Below are 17,277 nucleotides of genomic sequence, written 5' to 3' on the forward strand. Positions count from 1 at the left end.
AACTTTTTGTGTGCGCAGATGACCCATGAACAACAAGGTTTGCATGGGTGCACTTGCAAGCAAATTTTTTTTCAATACATATATTGGAATATTTTCTGGAGATTTTCTTACCACTATGAAGTGATCATATAAATTATACAAAGGAACCATAAAAAATCATATTGCTGCTTCTTTACTATCAATATATGAATCATACTATATAATAAAGGTGTAATATGCAAATGGTCGTTACGCCGTAAAATGTAACGACTGAGCGAGTAACGACCGGATCAGCAGGAGGGTGGGGCATCGAGCTACAAGGGGGCAGCTACAAGCGGGCAGGGCAGCGCAGCGGAGAGCTACAGGAGGGGGCAGGACAGGAAGCTATGAGGGGGGCGGGGGGAGCTACAGGAGGGTGGGGCAGCGGGTTGAGAGCTACTAGAGGGAGGCAGTGAGCTACTGGCGAGCTATTGGCGCACGGCTTTGTGTGCAGGGCTACCAGTAATACCTATAAATAAATATGAATTTCTTTTTCATACTCTTCATTTTGATGTCTAGTGTTAGGCATACATATAACACCTACAGTGTTTTGTATCATATAAGACAATACTGATGTAGGTACTGAAAGATAATTTACCTTATGAACAGACTGTAAACTTATATCGATAAATACAGTAATAGTATTGTAAATGTATTTTCCCTTCCTTATGATTTTTTCTCTAGCTTACTATATCACAAGAATACAGTATATATTACATATAACATACAGTATATATTACATATAACATATTACATATAAGAATACAGTATATATTACATGTAAAATATGTGTTAACTGACTATGTTATTAGTAAGGCTTCTGGACAACAGTAGACTATTCGTTGTTAAGCTCTGAGGGAGTCAAAAGCTGTACTTGGGCCCTGACTGGTTTGGCTCAATGGACAGAGCGTCAGCCTGCAGACTCAAGGGTCCCAGGTTCGATTCCAGTCAAGGGCATGTACCTTGGTTGCGGGCACATCCCCAGTGGAGAGTGTGCAGGAGGCAGCTGAATCAATGTTTCTCTCTCATCGATGTTTCTAACTCTCTATCCCTCTCCCTTCCTCTCTGTAAAAAAAAAAAAAATCAATAAAAAAAAATAAAAGCTGTACTTGGATTTTTGACTGTGTAGGGGGGTCAGCGCCCATAACCCCCATGTTGCTCAAGGGTCAACTGTACTTGTTTTGTTCTGGGGAGATAGTAGGCAATGGAATAGGTAAGTGGCATGATCAAACTTGCATTTGGAAAAGTTTATTCTATCTTTTATGTGAAAAATAGACTGGAAAGAGGTAAGCAGAACCACTTAAATCAATTAAGAGAAAAAAATAGCAGTCTAAGGGAGAGATGAAGGTTCTGGATTGAGGCAGAGAAGATAGAGGGAAGTGGGCAGATTCAAGAGAGACTTAGAAAATAAAATTGTCAAGATTTGGGGATGACTTCGATTTCTATATGAAGGAAAAGAAAGTGTCATGTGTGAATCCCAAGTTCCTAACTTGCATATTATAAAAGAAAATCAATGGTGCCACTCTCCAAGATAGTGAGCATTACAGACTAAATTTTAGAAGAAAAAAAATCATGTTTTCATAGTTAATTTTAGATGTAATTAATTTGAAGATATTTATACCAAGTATCTTGTTTGCATTCAGATTTATGCTCTACCCATCACTGTATAGTTTATCTGTATCATCCATCAATAGGCAACCTCATCAGAGGAGTATTTATTTCGATGGCTCCCTCTCTGTGAGGTTGCCTTGAGCAGTGCCCTTCAAAAGAAGGTATCATCTCAATACAGTCTCTTCTTTGTAACTCTCTCCTGAGTACCAATTACACTAATCAAGATAATCAATACATGCACACATAAACTCAAAGGCACATTTACAATTAAACTGCTGAAAACTAGTAATAAAGATAAAATCTTAAAATCAATCAGAGAAATAAAATACATTATGTATAGAGGAACAAGATAAGAGAACAGGCTTCCCTTCGAAAACTATGTATGGTAGCCCGACTGGCAAGGCTCAGTGGTTGAATGTCAACCTATGAACCAGGAGATCATGGTTCAATTCCAGTTCAGGGCACATGCCTGGGTTGCAGGCTCCATCCCCAATGTGGGGCGTGCAGGAGGCAGCCTATCAATGATTCTCTCTCATCATTGATGTTTCTATCTCTCTCTCCCCCTCTCTATTCCTCTTTGAAATCAATAAAAATATATTTTTAAAAACTAGTATGGTAAATAAAACATGCCATGCTTAACGTGCTGATAGGAAAAAAATACAACCAAAAATATACCCTTCTCCCCCCACAGAAAACCTGTCAACACAAAATAAAAGCTCAGAATTCATCACTAAGAGACTTATAAGAAATGTGAAAGGAAATTCTTTAGGCAGTAGAAAAATGACACCAGAGAGTATCATGGGAAGGCTAAATGTATGGATAAATATAAAATACTTTTTTCTTAAATTTCTTCAAAAGATTAACTATTTAAAGCATACACAATAACAATGTATTGGGGCTTATAACACATGTAGAAGTAAAATGTATGACAACAATAGCATAAAGGATGGGAAGAGGTAAAAAGTAGTATACTGTGAAATGGTACATAACATTCGAACTTAACTGTGTAAGTTAGGCACATTTTATAAACCCTAGAGAAGCCACTAAAAATAATTTTCAAACAATGATGTATACCTAATAAGCCAATAGTGGAGATAACATCAAATATTTTAAAATGTGAGAAATATTATCAGGGATTAAAAAGGGACACTCATAAGAAAAAAGCCAATCCATCAAAAAAATATAAGAATCATAACTATGTATGTATCCAATACCAGAGTTTTCAAATTACATGAAGTAAAATCTTTCAAAGTCAAAGGAGAAATAGACAAAAAGTATTTTGATTTTCACTATACTAAACTCATTTGTATTTCTATATATTGGCAACAAAAATTATAAATTGAAATTTAAAAGTAATTTACAATTACATCAAAAATATGAAATATGTAGGGATAAAGTTAACCAAGTATGTGGAAAAAATGAAAAAAAAAATGTGGAAAATGTGTACAACACTGAAAACTACAAAATACTTCTAAGAGAAATTAAAATTAAACAATTATCCAGAAACTGATCGATAACATCCAATCTCAATCAATATTCCCTTAGGCTTTTGTTTTTATGTAAGAATTAACAATATGATTCTAAAATCACACAGAAAAGCAAGAACCTAGTATAGTCTAACAATTTTGAAAAAAAAAAATCAGAAAATAAAACACAAAGTTGGAAGACTCATTTACTAAATTTCAAGGCTTACTATATAAAACATAGTAATCAAGTCATTAGTACTGACTAATAGATAAATGGAAAGAACAGAAAGTCTAGAAAGATTCACAAGTATTTATGTTCAACTGATTTTCAACAAAGATGAAAAAGTAATACAGTGATGAAAGAATAGTTTTTTTCAACAAATGATACTGGAACAACTGTTTATCTGGAAGAAAAATAAACTTTTAACCTTACCTCAAATCACCCACAAAAATTAATTTCAAATGGTTCATAGGCCTAACCATAAAAAATAAAACTTGAAATTTCTGGGGAGAAAAAGAAAATCTTCATAATCTTGGGTAAGCTAAGATTTCTTAGGTCATCAAAAGCACAAAATTTTTAAAAAACTGGACTCAAAGTTAATATTTTCTCTTCCTCAAAAAAACACTGAAAATGAAAAGGCAGGCCACAGACTGGGAGAAAATATTTGCAATGCATATATATATCTGACAAAGTATATAAAAGAATAGTTAAAATTCAATAATAAAATTCATGGGAATCAGGATAATGGTTTATTCTGGCAACACAGAAAAAATATTGGAGAGCTTGATTATACCTATGCTTAATTTCTTTAAAAACTGCTGGGAAGTGAGTATATGGGCCTTTATTATAATTTTATTTTATTTCTTACTCCACGCATAAAATACATATAATTAAAAGAAAAAGTAAACACTATACCCAAAGAGAGAGCTTAATTCATATTATTCCATTAAATTATCATAGTTACTAAGACACTTAAAGAGGGATTTCCCCCCAGGTCTTATTCACCAATGACACACACAAATATATATATAAAACTGAAGAAAAGAAAAAGATTCAGTCATATTTCTAGTTTCCTACTAATCATTCCTACTTGAATGCTTAAATGTTTCCAACACTTCAAACTTATTAAAACAATTGAAGATTGCTGATCTTTCCCCACACCATAGATTCAAGCTCTTCTTTGTTCTTTGCTGGTTCCACTACTTTACAAGTTACAAGGATAGCATACTGCTTAAGAGCATAAGCTCTAGAGCCAAATTGCCTATGGTTGTATGTTGTCCATAGCTCAAGCATTGCCTGACTTTGGATAAATTACTTAATCTCTTCGTGCCTCAGAATAAATGTTGAATATGTAAGGCTCTTAGGGCTAAACCTGCCAAATAGTCATTCTCAATATGTGTTAATCACTCTTTTTAAAATCTTATTGCTAATGTCTTTATTGCAATTATGTCTTGATTCATCTTTGTTTCTTCCTTGGTCCCCCTATGTCAAGAAAGGTACTAAGCCCTGTTGACTGTTCCTAGAACAATCTGACCTCTCCCTATTTCTGGACATCAGTAGTGAAGGTCTAAAATACTATAGTCTCCTCCCTACAAGTCTTGCTTTTCTTTAATTTCTTGCCATTCCAATCTACTCACACTATTGGGTTCAAAATTAATCACTAATATAAAAGTATGGTGGTAGAAAGCTTCAAGGTTAAGTGTTAATCCTACAAATATCAAAGCAAGCTACATTTATTACTATGAGAGGAGTAACAACATATTATAAATTGGCCCGGCTGGCATGGCTCAGTGGTTGAGCACTGACCTATGAACCAGGAGATCACGGTTCGATCCCTGGTCAGGGCACATGCCCAGGTTGTGGGCTCGATTGCCCGTAGGAGGCATGCAGGAGGCAGCCGATCAATGATTCTCTCTCATCATTGATGTTTCTATCTCCCCCTCTCTCTCCCACCCTCTCTGAAATCAATAAAAATATTTTTTAAAAATATTATCAATTGCCTTTGAGTAGAATTAGCAGTTCCCTATTATATCAGCAATCACTCCTAACAGAGTTCGAGACTTGATTTAGTATAAAAGTCACCAGTCTTTTTGAATACTCACTTACCTGTTTGGGCCCTACTCTCTTTTATTATAAGTAAAACGTTTATAAATGCCATCGGTCTATGCTCCCAGATCCTAGAAGATAACACTGATTGAGCACAACATTCTTTCCTGATGAGCCCAGAATAATCACAGTTATCAAGGAAATTAATACCAATGGAGGAACGGCAGAGGTGAAATCTGTGTGTCATTTTGAACTACATCATCCCTGGAGTTTCTCCTAATTTTAAAGGTCTATGAGTCTATTCTAAGCTATACAAATCTACATGAAATTCCCCTAATTTAAAATTAATAATTAATTTGAAATAAAATCTAGAAATGTAAAAAGCATTCTGAAATCTTTTATAAAAACTTTATTTGGCCCGCTGGCATGGCTCAATGGTTGAGCGTCGGACACCTATGAACCAGGAGGTCACTGTTCCGATTCCCAGTCTGGGCATATGCCTGGGTTGTGGGCTCCATCCCCAGTGTGGGGCACACAGGAAGCAGCCAATCAATGAGTCTCTCTCATCATAGATATTTCTATCTCTCTCTCTCCCTCTCCTTTCTCTGAAATCAATAAAAATACCTTTAAAAAAAATTATTTTTGTATTGCTTCAAAATAATTTGGTCTAAAACTAAAATTGTCTTTTAAAACAAATGTCATTATGATATTTCACTATAAATTCATACTTTGGTGGCAATGCATTTTGGAATACTATTAAAATGAGCCCAGAAATTTGATATGGGCACACAGAAGTTACACAACTACTCTTCGAAAGTAGTTCCTGGAAATTTGAACAACATGAATTTAATTTTTTTTAACATTTACCTTTTTTCTTCTTTTGCTCTCAGCTGTTCTTCCTGTCTCAAAACTTGAACCATTATAGATTCAAAAACTCCACTTGTCAAGCCCGCCAAACTTCGCGGTGTTGACCGACGCCTTGTTGAAGTACATGCAGTTCCCTTCTCATCCTCCAATCCATAATAGCCTCTAGATGTAACTGCTATCGTTGTCTTTTCTCTCAAGTGCCTTGGAGAAGAATAAGTCAATTCACAAGGTCAAAACTCCTGAGTAAGCAATAAGCCCCCTTAACCAGCATCTTAAGAATTCCTTTTGCTAGCTACATAAAAAGTATTTAGCAAACTTAACTATGCTCCAGATCATTTTATCCTCCCTATATAATTTTAAATTTTCCTTACTCAGCTCATGAAATCACTGATAGCTCCTTCCCTTTGTTAAAAAAAATACACATAACTGAAGTATTAAAATTAGTTATTAAAGCACTACCTCTTTAAAGAAAGTTTACTGTGAGCAAACTTAAAATGTACCTTATCTTTATATCTCTTCATATATTTCATTCTACCTATCATTGGTGTGGAAAAATGTACAACAGAAAAAGACTCTAGGAGAGAAAATTTATGATATATAAATACTTTGAGGAAATTATTAAAAAATGAATCATTAAAATATATAATTTTAAGTTGTATTACAATCTAATTATAAATTTGGAAATCTTCTGACTAAACTATAAGAATATAACAATTCCTCTTCAATCTCACCACAAATGTTTCCCTGGTCTATAATATTTTATTAATACACTAAGATACTGACCTAATTTTTAAAGATATTGATGTGTAAAAGTTTCTCAGCAATTTGCTTAATTGTCCATAAATTCCCTTAATGAATTTTAAATAACTGATTAAAACCATTCACACTGGAAAAAGAAACATTACATTAAACGAAGTTTTAAGTCTAGACTAAAAATATTTCTGAATTTGTATCTATATGTGTAACTGTAAAAAGCATCAGAGGGAAAAAAATCTGCTCTTCTACCTTTGTATACAATGCCAGAGCCTCTGAAGGTTTTGTATATGCTGTTGTTTCTACAATGGCAAAATCAAGTCACTACTCAAAGTAAGCATTCAATATCCTAGAGAAGAATTTATATACATTCAAAGTTGATCCTGTAGTCATATTTCCCTGCTTTCCTATAGGCTTCAATATAAAACAGGCTAAAAGTTCACCAAAACATAAGCCTTTATGGAATGTAATACAATTAAACTCCTGTCCATCTTGGACTATATTTACAGTGTTTTGTTACTCTAAGTTAGAAAAACTTAACAATCTTACTTTTAGGCCACCTAGGTCCCACAAATGGTATAGCTGCAAGGTTCTACTGAACTATGGCACTATTATGTGTTTTCTCTGTTATAAGAAGATAATATTTTAACTAATTCAGCTTTAGGTAGGGAATGAACTTTTAAACTAGCTTTCGAGTAATTCTGAAGAATTTAGGCTAAACTATCCATACTTTTAAGGTTATGATTCTTTTATGTACAATAACATTACATCTGTATGCTGAATTAATATACTTGGGTTCATTTTAGTATAGAATTTTTACTGGGGAACTAACTACATCTGTAATTTTAATCACTTCCTCATCAATACTAATAGAAGAGAACATGAATAAACAATATTAACTGAAACACAGTAACTTCTCAGAGGTCACAGTGTATGTAGAACACTGGAGATAAGTTGAGTTGAGGGAAATAGTATGTCACATGGGAAATTTGTTGTGTAAAAAAGTCAGAAATTCAATTGTATCCTTTAACTTCAGTCTTATAAGATGAAATTAATAAATTACTTTTTTAACAATATATTCTCAGAACAAAGACCAAAAAGAAATTAATATCCTTTATTATTTATCAAAAATAAAAACTTATTTTTATAAGTTTTATAAGCGGGGGGTGGGAAACAAAAAGAAAAGAAAAAGATCCAAATACAATAGAAATTTAATGTACTATAAAAATGGTAAATAATGATTCCTGTCCTCATTAAGCTTACATGCTAGTAAAAAAATATATAAAAAGTAAGCAAGCAAATACGTACATAAGTTCTAATTAAAAATTAGATATTATAAATTCTGTGAGGTAGCCAAGAATAATTTCTCTGAGGTAGTGATAGGAGGAGGAGCCACCATAACAAAAACAAATGAATGAACAAACAAAAAACCTTTGGAGATAGTGTTCTAGATAAAAGAAAGAACAAGTATAAAGGCCCTCAGTTGAGAAATGGCTTGGTAGGTATGTAAAAGAACAGCAAGCCAAACTCCTTTCTATGCTCATAAATGCCACTGAAGTGCTTTAAGCAGAGTGCTGATTTCTCTTAATGTACATATTTCAAAGTTCACTCTGGCCGCTGGTTAAAAAACAGACTATAGGAGAAAAAAGCAGAAGCAGGAAAACAAGACAGGAAACTACAGCAGTATTCCAGGCAAGAGAAAATGATTCCGTACTTCAGTGATGATGGAAAAAATAGACAAGATTTAAAATACAGTTTAGAGGAAGAAAACTCTGAACTGGTTCATATGCTTAATATGGGAAGTGAAAAGGTCTCAGCTAGTTTTTCTGCCTAGAGCAACTTGGTAGACAGTGGGGTCATTTACTCAGAAGGTAAGAATAGGCTTAGTAAAGGAAAACAAAACAACAATGCCAGGAGCCGGTCCATCCTTACTGCTTGACACAGTCGCTGCAGGGAAGAAACATCTGCACAGCATATGTTTCAAGGGACCTGGCGTATATGGCATACTGTTCTTAATATGTTTGCTCACCTTCTTGGCGCTATGTGTTTTAACCAAGGTCACCTCTCCGAGAAAGGTTGTTTCCCCAAGTAGGGATTTTCCCCTGAAGTTAGGGAGGGAATAAAACCCCTTAACTAAGTGCCAGGTGGGTAGTTAATCACTTTAACTACGAACAATCACGCTTAAGCTACATAATCTTTACTCCCTGGAATGGAGATAAGAAACGCCCTAACCTTTGGAATAGAGGTTGATGGATTGCAATCAACTGGTATAAATACAGATGTAACAAGACAACAGGACACAGAACCTAGAGACAGAACCTAGCAAGAGAACATGGCAAAAGATCCTGGACAGAACCTGGATAGAACATGGCAAGAGAACCTGACTAGAACCTGGTGACTGAACCTGGCTGGAGAACCTAGCGAGGGAACATGGCTACAGAACCTGGAGAACCTAGCAAGAGAACATGGACACAGAACCTGACTGGAGATCCTAACCAGAACTTCGCTGGAGATCCTGACCAGAACTTGGTTAGAGATCCTGGCTAGGCTGCTGATCAACTGAACGCTGTCTCTGTGTCCTTCCTTCTTCGCCGACTCTGTCCACACCTTTGGGGACCCCTGGACTGCTGGGGTTGGACCCCAGCACAACAAAAGTTCAGTTTTGAATACGTTTAAAATGTGAGATGGCTATTAGATACCCAATTGAATAAAAGAAAATAGTAACCACAATAGTCTCTTGATAGTAGGAGACCAAGGGGCTGGTGAGAAGGGGAGACATTTTTATTGCATTACCTCTTGAACTATTTAATTTTTGCCACTAGATATACATATTTTTTCAATTAATAAACAATTACTAAAATAAACACTAAGCCCTATATTGCTAAAAAAAAGTCCATGTATAATACAGTTACACTTCAATTATACCATTTAGATTTTCACAATAGTTGTATTTTATATGCATAATAATTTTAATAATTTGTATTACAAATACGAGAGGCCCAGTGCACAAAAATTTGTGCACTTGGGGGGGTCCCTCAGCCCGGCCTATGCCCTCTTACAGTCCGGGACCCCTCGGAGGATGTCCACCTGATGGCTTAGGCCCGCTCCCTGGGGAAGTGGGCCCCAGCTGGCAGTCAGACATCACTCTGGCAGCCTGGCAGCCCTCAGGGGATGTCCACTTGCCAGCAAGGAGCAGGCCTAAGCTGCAGTCGGACATCCTTAGTGCTGCTGAGGAGGCAGGAGAGGCTCCCATCACCACTGCTGTACTGGCAGCCATCAGCCTGGCTTGTGGCTGAGCAGAGCTCCCCCATGTGGGAGCGCAAGGAGGCAACCAATTGACATGTCCCTCTCACATCAATGTTTCTCTCCCTCTGTCTCTCCCCCTCCTTCTACTCTCTCTGAAAACCAACAGAAAAATATCCTCGGGTGAGGATTAACCAAAAAAAAAAGCTAACAACTGATGATTACTTCTGTCTGGTTATTTTAAACTAGAGGTCCGGTGCACTAATTTGTGCACGGATAGGGTCCGGCAAGCCCACCCCAATGGGGGGAGGGCGCGGGGGCCCATCTGGTCAAACTCCCAGTTGAGGGGACAATTTGCATATTACCCTTTTATTATATAACATATTTGACCGTTTTCTATTATTTTCCAAATCTTCTTCAAAGAGCATGTAGATTGCTTAGTATTTAGTATATGGAAAGGAATGAATGAATGTTAACTATTAGAAAAAAGATTTAAACTGCTAATAAAAAAATAGGTCTGTTATTCTATAACTTAACGCAGTCTTGCCATGAAAGTGTTTTAAAAATAAGACTTGCACCCTGGCTGGTGTGGTTCAGTTGGTTGAGTGTTGTCCCATGCACCTCTGGGTTTTGGACTCCATCCCCAGTAGGGGATGTGCAGGAGACAGCCAATTGAAGTTTCTCTCTCATTGATGTTTCTCTCTCCCTCTCCCTTTCTTCCTCTCTCTCTCTCTCTCTGTCTCAAGTCAATAAAAACATATTTTTTTAAAAAATAAGTAACACTTGAGTATAACTAAGAACTTTTGAATTAAATTTTAACAAATTCCCTATAATGGAATTAATAAGTAGAAGAAATTACTAATGTATTGGCAATTGCACAGTAACAAAGACTTAGATAAACTGGAGTATCTGTGGTTTTCATCCTTATTCAGTAGTCTGTGGATCACCACAAACTACCATTATATTTAGTCATTTCTAGAAACTTTTATTTAGGACGTTATGCTATTAATTTTAAGGCTATGTTCTGGTAATTATATTTCTGTAACAAACTTGGGTCTATAAAAACCAAGCTGTTAAATTAAGCATTAAGCAACTGATGTCAATATGTGTTTGCAATTTCTTAATTATGTTTGTCATATTCCATTGTTTTAGTTATTGGCAAACAAAGTTGTTGAAAATAACTTGGTAGACAAAAACTTAAATGGGTAAAGTTCTGTATATAACATATTTTTCCTGAGAACTGGAAGAAGACAGAAATTATTCAATTAGAAAAACAAAACAACTAAGTCCAACCTAAGTTATGCATATATTTAAATCTAGCATATTATCTAAATATCTGGCAAAAGAAAGTATTGTCTTTCTCTTCTTTCCAGCATTACTTTAGAATTCTGCTTAATGTAAAACAATAATTTTCCAGATATATTTTGATATAATCCTTCATTAAATCCATTACCCAAGAGAAACAAAGTCAAGTGCAAATTAAAATTGAGAGAAGCTGAAAATTAAGGGATGGAAAAGGTTAAATTGACATTAGTTTTCTCCTCTAATTCATCTCAGATATGTGTCCCTTTTAACTTTCTAGCTTAAAAACTTTTAATATAGTAACTCACTAAAATGGACTATCAAACTATCAGCACAGCATATTGGGCCCTGTATGATCTAGCTCCATAATTTGGCCTTCCCAGTCACACTTTGTCACTACTTTTCTATATATAACTACTAGCGGCCTGGTGCACAAATTCATGAACGGGTGGGGTCTGGCCGCCCGACCCGATTAGGGTTGTTTGGGCCAAGCCGGCCAGAGGGAGGGGCCGAGAGAGGTTGGCCGGCCGGCCCCACCCCCTGGTCAAATTCCCAGTTGAACTCCCGGTCGAAGGAACAATTTGCATATTAGCCTTTTATTATATAGGATACTCTAGCCAAATTAAACTATTGGTATTCCTTAACTATGTACAGTGGCTTTTTTGCCTTTGTATTTTGAACATGCTATTCTTGTTGCCTGGAATGACCTGTATATCAACTTAGTTTATCAACTCCTATCTTTCCATATTCACCTTTGAATCCCTCCATAGTGCCGGGGTCCAACCCCAGCAGGTCCAGGGGTCCCCAAAGGTGTGGACGGAGTCAGCGAAGAAGGAAGGACACGGAGACAGTCTTCAGTTGATCAGCAGCCTAGCCAGGATCTCCAGCCAGGATCTCCAACCAAGTTCTGGTCTGGATCTCCAGAGAGGTTCTGCTTAGGATCTCCAGCCAGGTTCTGTATCCATGTTGTCTTGCTAGGTTCTCCAGCCAGGTTCTCCAGGTTCTCCAGCCAGGTTCTGTAGCCAAGTTCCCTCGCTAGGTTCTCCAGCCAGGTTCTGTCCAGGTTCTCCAGCCAGGTTCAGTTACCAGGTTCTAGTCAGGTTCTCTTGCCAATTTCTGTAGTCAGGTTCAGTCCAGGATCTTTTGCCATGTTCTCTCGCTAAGTTCTGTCTCTAGGTTCTGAGGCCAGTTTCTGTCCAGGAACTTTTGCCATGTTCTCTCCAGCGAAGTTCTTCTGTCTCTAGAGAACGTTCTGTGTAGGTTCTGTCTCTCCTCGTTCTGTCTTCTTACATCTGTATTTATACCAGTTGATTCCAATCCTATCAATCTCTATTTCAAAGGTTAGGGCGTTTCTTATCTCCATTCCAGGGAGTAAAGATTATGTAGCTTAAGCATGATTGTTCGTAGTTAAAGTGATTAATTACCCACCTGGCATTTAGTTAAGAGGTTTTATTCCCTCCCTAACTTCAGGGGAAAATCCCTACTTGGGGAAACAACCTTTCTCAGAGACCTCAGTTAAAACACATAGTGCCAAGAAGGTGAGCAAACATATTAAGAACAGTATGCCATATATGCCAGGTCCCTTGAAACAGCAAGCATGGACCGGCTCCCGGCACCATAGTACCTATCAAATAATAAGCATTATAAATACACTACAGGCCTGGTGCATGGATTCCTGCACCGGTGGGTTCCCTCGGCCTGGCACCAGGCCTCTGGTATGCATATAAGATCTTCGGTTAATCTCTTCCCACCCTCCCCCCTTCCCTCTGAGATTCATCAGTCTGTTCCATGTTTCCATGCCTGTGCATTGAGCATCTGTCCCCTGGTGGTCAATGTGCACCATAGCTACCGATCGGATGGTCGTTTAGGCTTTTATATATATAGATGTTGAATAAAATGAACTATACCTGTCTTACTACATTAATCATACATATTTAATATAAATACTATATTCACCCCTGAAGGGAGGATATGATTCAATTCAATACCTATTAAGCTTCTCTGCACTTGAAGAGATACAAAAATGCAAATTCAATCTTAAAATTTAGTGAGGCAAATAGATATGCAAACAGTTAACTCCAATATCAAGGTATTCAAAAACTTCAGTATAAATAATATGACCGCCAAAGGTGGGTTCTGTAAGAACAGAGGAATATATGGAACCCATGCTGAAAAGAAGAGGGAGAAAGAGATGTGCAAAGTTTTCCTGTGGAGATGACAACTCTGCTGAGTTTTTTAAAGAAGAGGAATTTTTACTTGATCTAATTAAATATATCATTTGATCTTTTTTCATATGCTCATTTATTTCATTAATTCAAGAATTACCAAACAACTATTATGTATGCCCAAGACCCTGGAGATACAGTAGTGGAGAAGACATATCCTCTGCCCTAATAGAGACACAGTACAGAGAGGGAGACAGATATATTCCTAACATAATTTTTTCTAAAAAGCTATAAACATATGCAAAACAAAGACTCATGGATTACAAGGAAAAAAGCAATTAATTCTACATCAGGTTTCATAAAGGAGATGTCATCTGAGCTGAGCCTTAAGTAATATTAGAATTTCACTAGACATAGAAAGAGACTTCTAAGTAGATAGAGAAGGCACTCAAGATGTTTTAAAATTGTTCTGAATTTGATAAAATTAAAGGCCAATGACTGAAAATGGAATTCTGGAGAAAGCTCATGTCTAATTCAACACAATGTCACTGGCAAAACCAGAATTAAACTCACTTTACTCTCAAAGGTATGACATCTTCAGTATAGTAAGTCACATATTAAGACTTTCAATGTACTAAATACCAAGAAAGCTATTTCCAAGACATTCTTCCTCTAACTTAATGCAGAACAAAACCATTACTTAAAGGTCAGAGTTAAAAAAGTCTCTTTAAAAACCTAATAGTATAAACATTTGCATAATACAAGAGGTACTATTTAGATTCTCTGTTGTTATGGCTGTTAAAGGCCTAATTTTTTCTTCATTTAGTTAATTGGAGTTTTCTCCACTTTAACCAAACATCATTATAACTTACTGGATACTAGTTAATTCTGTGGTTTAAACATATGGTTCTTAACCTTTTTTGGGATCTATGTCTCTCTACTGACCTAATAAAGTTTTGCACCCTCTTCCTACAAAAACAAATTCATATTCCCTCTCTCTCTCACTCTCTCTCTTTCACACACATACTTTTGAATACTGTGGGGGGTGGGGGAAGGCTGTTTAGAGCTCCAGTTAAAAGCTCTAAACTTTATAAAGGCTTGGAACTCATGCAGAACTATAAAAGAGAATCACAAATTAAAATACCCATCAAAAGGCTATTAGGTCAATTAATATAATACTTTACCTGACATAATTCAGAGCAATGCTCTGAGAGCTAACCTTGGATCTCTTTTCATTGCTCCCCAAAATCAAATGAGAAACACAAGTAGCTGATAAGTAATGTAAGATCATACAAACAAGTTTAAATAGGTACAAGCGGATGGGAATAGGACCTAAGGTACTTAACTTCAGGCTTTTGATTTCGACCAAACTGCTAGAACCAACCACAAATTTATATGAAATACAAAGGACAAAACATGAAATGCTATCAACAAAATCCAAGACTGTGGGAGACTAGACAAACAACCTTGTTTCTTCCAACAAAATCACTGCAAGAAAGAAGGGGACAGGGGTATGGATAAAGAGAGAGAAGGAGAAAGGAAAGAAAGGGAAATCTATACTTGCTATTAAGAATTCTTTTTTGTTTGATTCGGCATTATAGTTACATTTTAAACAAGAGTCCTCATCTCTGAGTTACAATCTGAAGCATTTATAGAATAATCTGCTGTCAATGATCTGTTCAAAAGATATAGAAGTTAGGTATATAGAAGACATGGATGAGGCAGAACCAGCCATAAATAAATATTGTTTGGGACTGGGTAACATGCACGAGGGTTCGAACCTTCTATTTTGCTTATTCCCCTTTCCCTTAATATATTTGTCTAGATCTCAGAAAGGAAAGGGAGAGTGAAAGAGAGAAAGAAACATCAATAATGAGAATCATCTATCAGCTGCCTCCGAACGCCCCCACGGGGGATGGAGCCCACAACCCCGTATGTGCCCTGGCATGTGCCCTGACCAGATATTGAAAGGCGACCCCCTGGTTCATAGGTTGATGCTCAACCACTGAACTACATTAGCCAGGCCCGTTTTGCTTTTTTATGTGTTAGAAATTCTCTGATTAAAAGTTTTAAAACAATGTAAAACTAATCTAAAAATAGTTTGCTTTGTGTAATATTCTATGACAAATTCATGACTTTCAATGTCCCACCATTATTTTTTCTTTTTTTAAAAATATATTTTATTGATTTTTTACAGAGAGGAAGGGAGAGGGATAGAGAGCTAGAAACATCGATGAGAGAGAAAAATCAATTAGCTGCCTCCTGCACACCCCCCACTGGGGATGTGCCCGCAACCAAGGTACATGCCCTTGACCAGAATCAAACCTGGGACCCTTCAGTCCGCAGGCCAACACTCTATCCACTGAGCCAAACCAGTTAGGGCCCACCATTCTTTTTTTTTTTATTGATTTCAGAGAGAGAGAGAGGAAGGAGGGAGAAACATCAATATGAGAGAGAAACATCAATGTGAGAGAGAAACATCGATCGGTTGCCTCCCATACACCCCAACTAGGGACTGAACCTGCAACTTGGGCATGTGCCTTGATCTGACAACCTTTCAGTGTAGAGGGCAATGCTCAACCAATAGAGCCACACCAGCCAGGGCTCCATTCTTTTTCAGAGGAATAATTCAAACACCTGGTATCATGTCTCCTTACTCTCCTCTCCCCACAACACTTTCATTTTTTACCAGTTACTTCTTCAAGGTGTATTCCATGTAGACATGAGCATATGAGTCTGCTTCTCTTTTCTCCTGTCTTCCCTTCATTCCAACTCTAACCCAAAATACAATGCTACTAAGGGTTGACAAGTGTAAAAGCAGTGCAAAATAAAAATACTTGAATGTAAGGAAAATTCTAAATTGTGAGGTGAAAATCAAACATGAAACAATGTAACTATATCCTGAAACATCAGTCCTCAAACCTTATTGTGCATAAAAATCAATTCAGGAGAGCAGTAAGATGGCTGCATAAGTAAATGCCGGTACTCATTGTTTCCCACACCCACATCAAAATTACAATTAAAATACAGGACAACCATCAAAATTCAGAACCATCTGAAAGTTGGCTGAATGGAAGTCCTATAACTAGAGAAGAAGAAAGCACACTAAGACTGGTAGAAGGTGTGGAGGCTTGGAATGGGCTGGTCCGACACCCATGTGTGGTGTTTTTTTAATCAGGAGGGATATCTCCAAGGCCTCCTGTGAGGAGCTAGGGGTCTCAGCCCCAAACCAGACCCTCAGCCCAGGGTTCCAGAGCTGGGAAGAGAAGTCCCTGTAACTTTGAGCTGTAAAACCAGTGAAGATTGTGGCTACGGGACTAGGAAGCTCCTGAAAACCCAGGAGTTTCTCTTAAAGGGCCAGAGCACGAACTTATTTGGAGTCAATCCCTCTGATCTCCAGTGCCAGGCAGCTTTGGGGGACCCAAGGACATACGGGAAGGAACTGGATTGTCTGGCAGTGGGGTAGGAACTTGGAGGCCACTTTCTTCCACAGGGGGTGCTCACAGGAGTCACTGTTCCTGTGCTGGGACCTCCCTGGTCACAGAACTGACTGGCAGCCATGTCTGACTTTCCATCAGCCTGGCTCACACTGTTCATTCCACCCTGGTGATTCCCTGAGACCCCAACCCAACTAATTTGCAGCCCCACCCAAGCTGTTTGCACCAGCTTTTACATATGAATGGCTTGTCCTGGTTCAGGCTACAGACTTTGCTAAAATCTCTCAAACATGCAGCAGCTGGTGTCAGCATGCTCCAAACCTACCAATAAAAGGCCCAAGACCTGGCCAAAACCGGTTTGGCTCAGT

At 37.3% G+C, this 17,277-nt stretch overlaps 1 protein-coding gene across 1 annotated transcript in view; it reads right to left on the reverse strand.

The window, feature by feature from the left end:
* KIAA2026 (KIAA2026 ortholog) overlaps nt 1–17,277 on the reverse strand; it is a 103,298-nt gene that overhangs the window by 70,595 nt on the left and 15,426 nt on the right. Inside the window, exon 2 of the mRNA XM_036331098.1 lies at nt 6,010–6,210. Within this exon, the coding sequence (XP_036186991.1) occupies nt 6,010–6,210 (201 nt within the window). The remainder of the gene's footprint in view (nt 1–6,009; nt 6,211–17,277) is intronic.

Source organism: Myotis myotis, unplaced genomic scaffold, assembly GCF_014108235.1.
Source record: "Myotis myotis isolate mMyoMyo1 unplaced genomic scaffold, mMyoMyo1.p scaffold_m19_p_12, whole genome shotgun sequence".
Lineage (NCBI taxonomy): Eukaryota > Metazoa > Chordata > Mammalia > Chiroptera > Vespertilionidae > Myotis > Myotis myotis.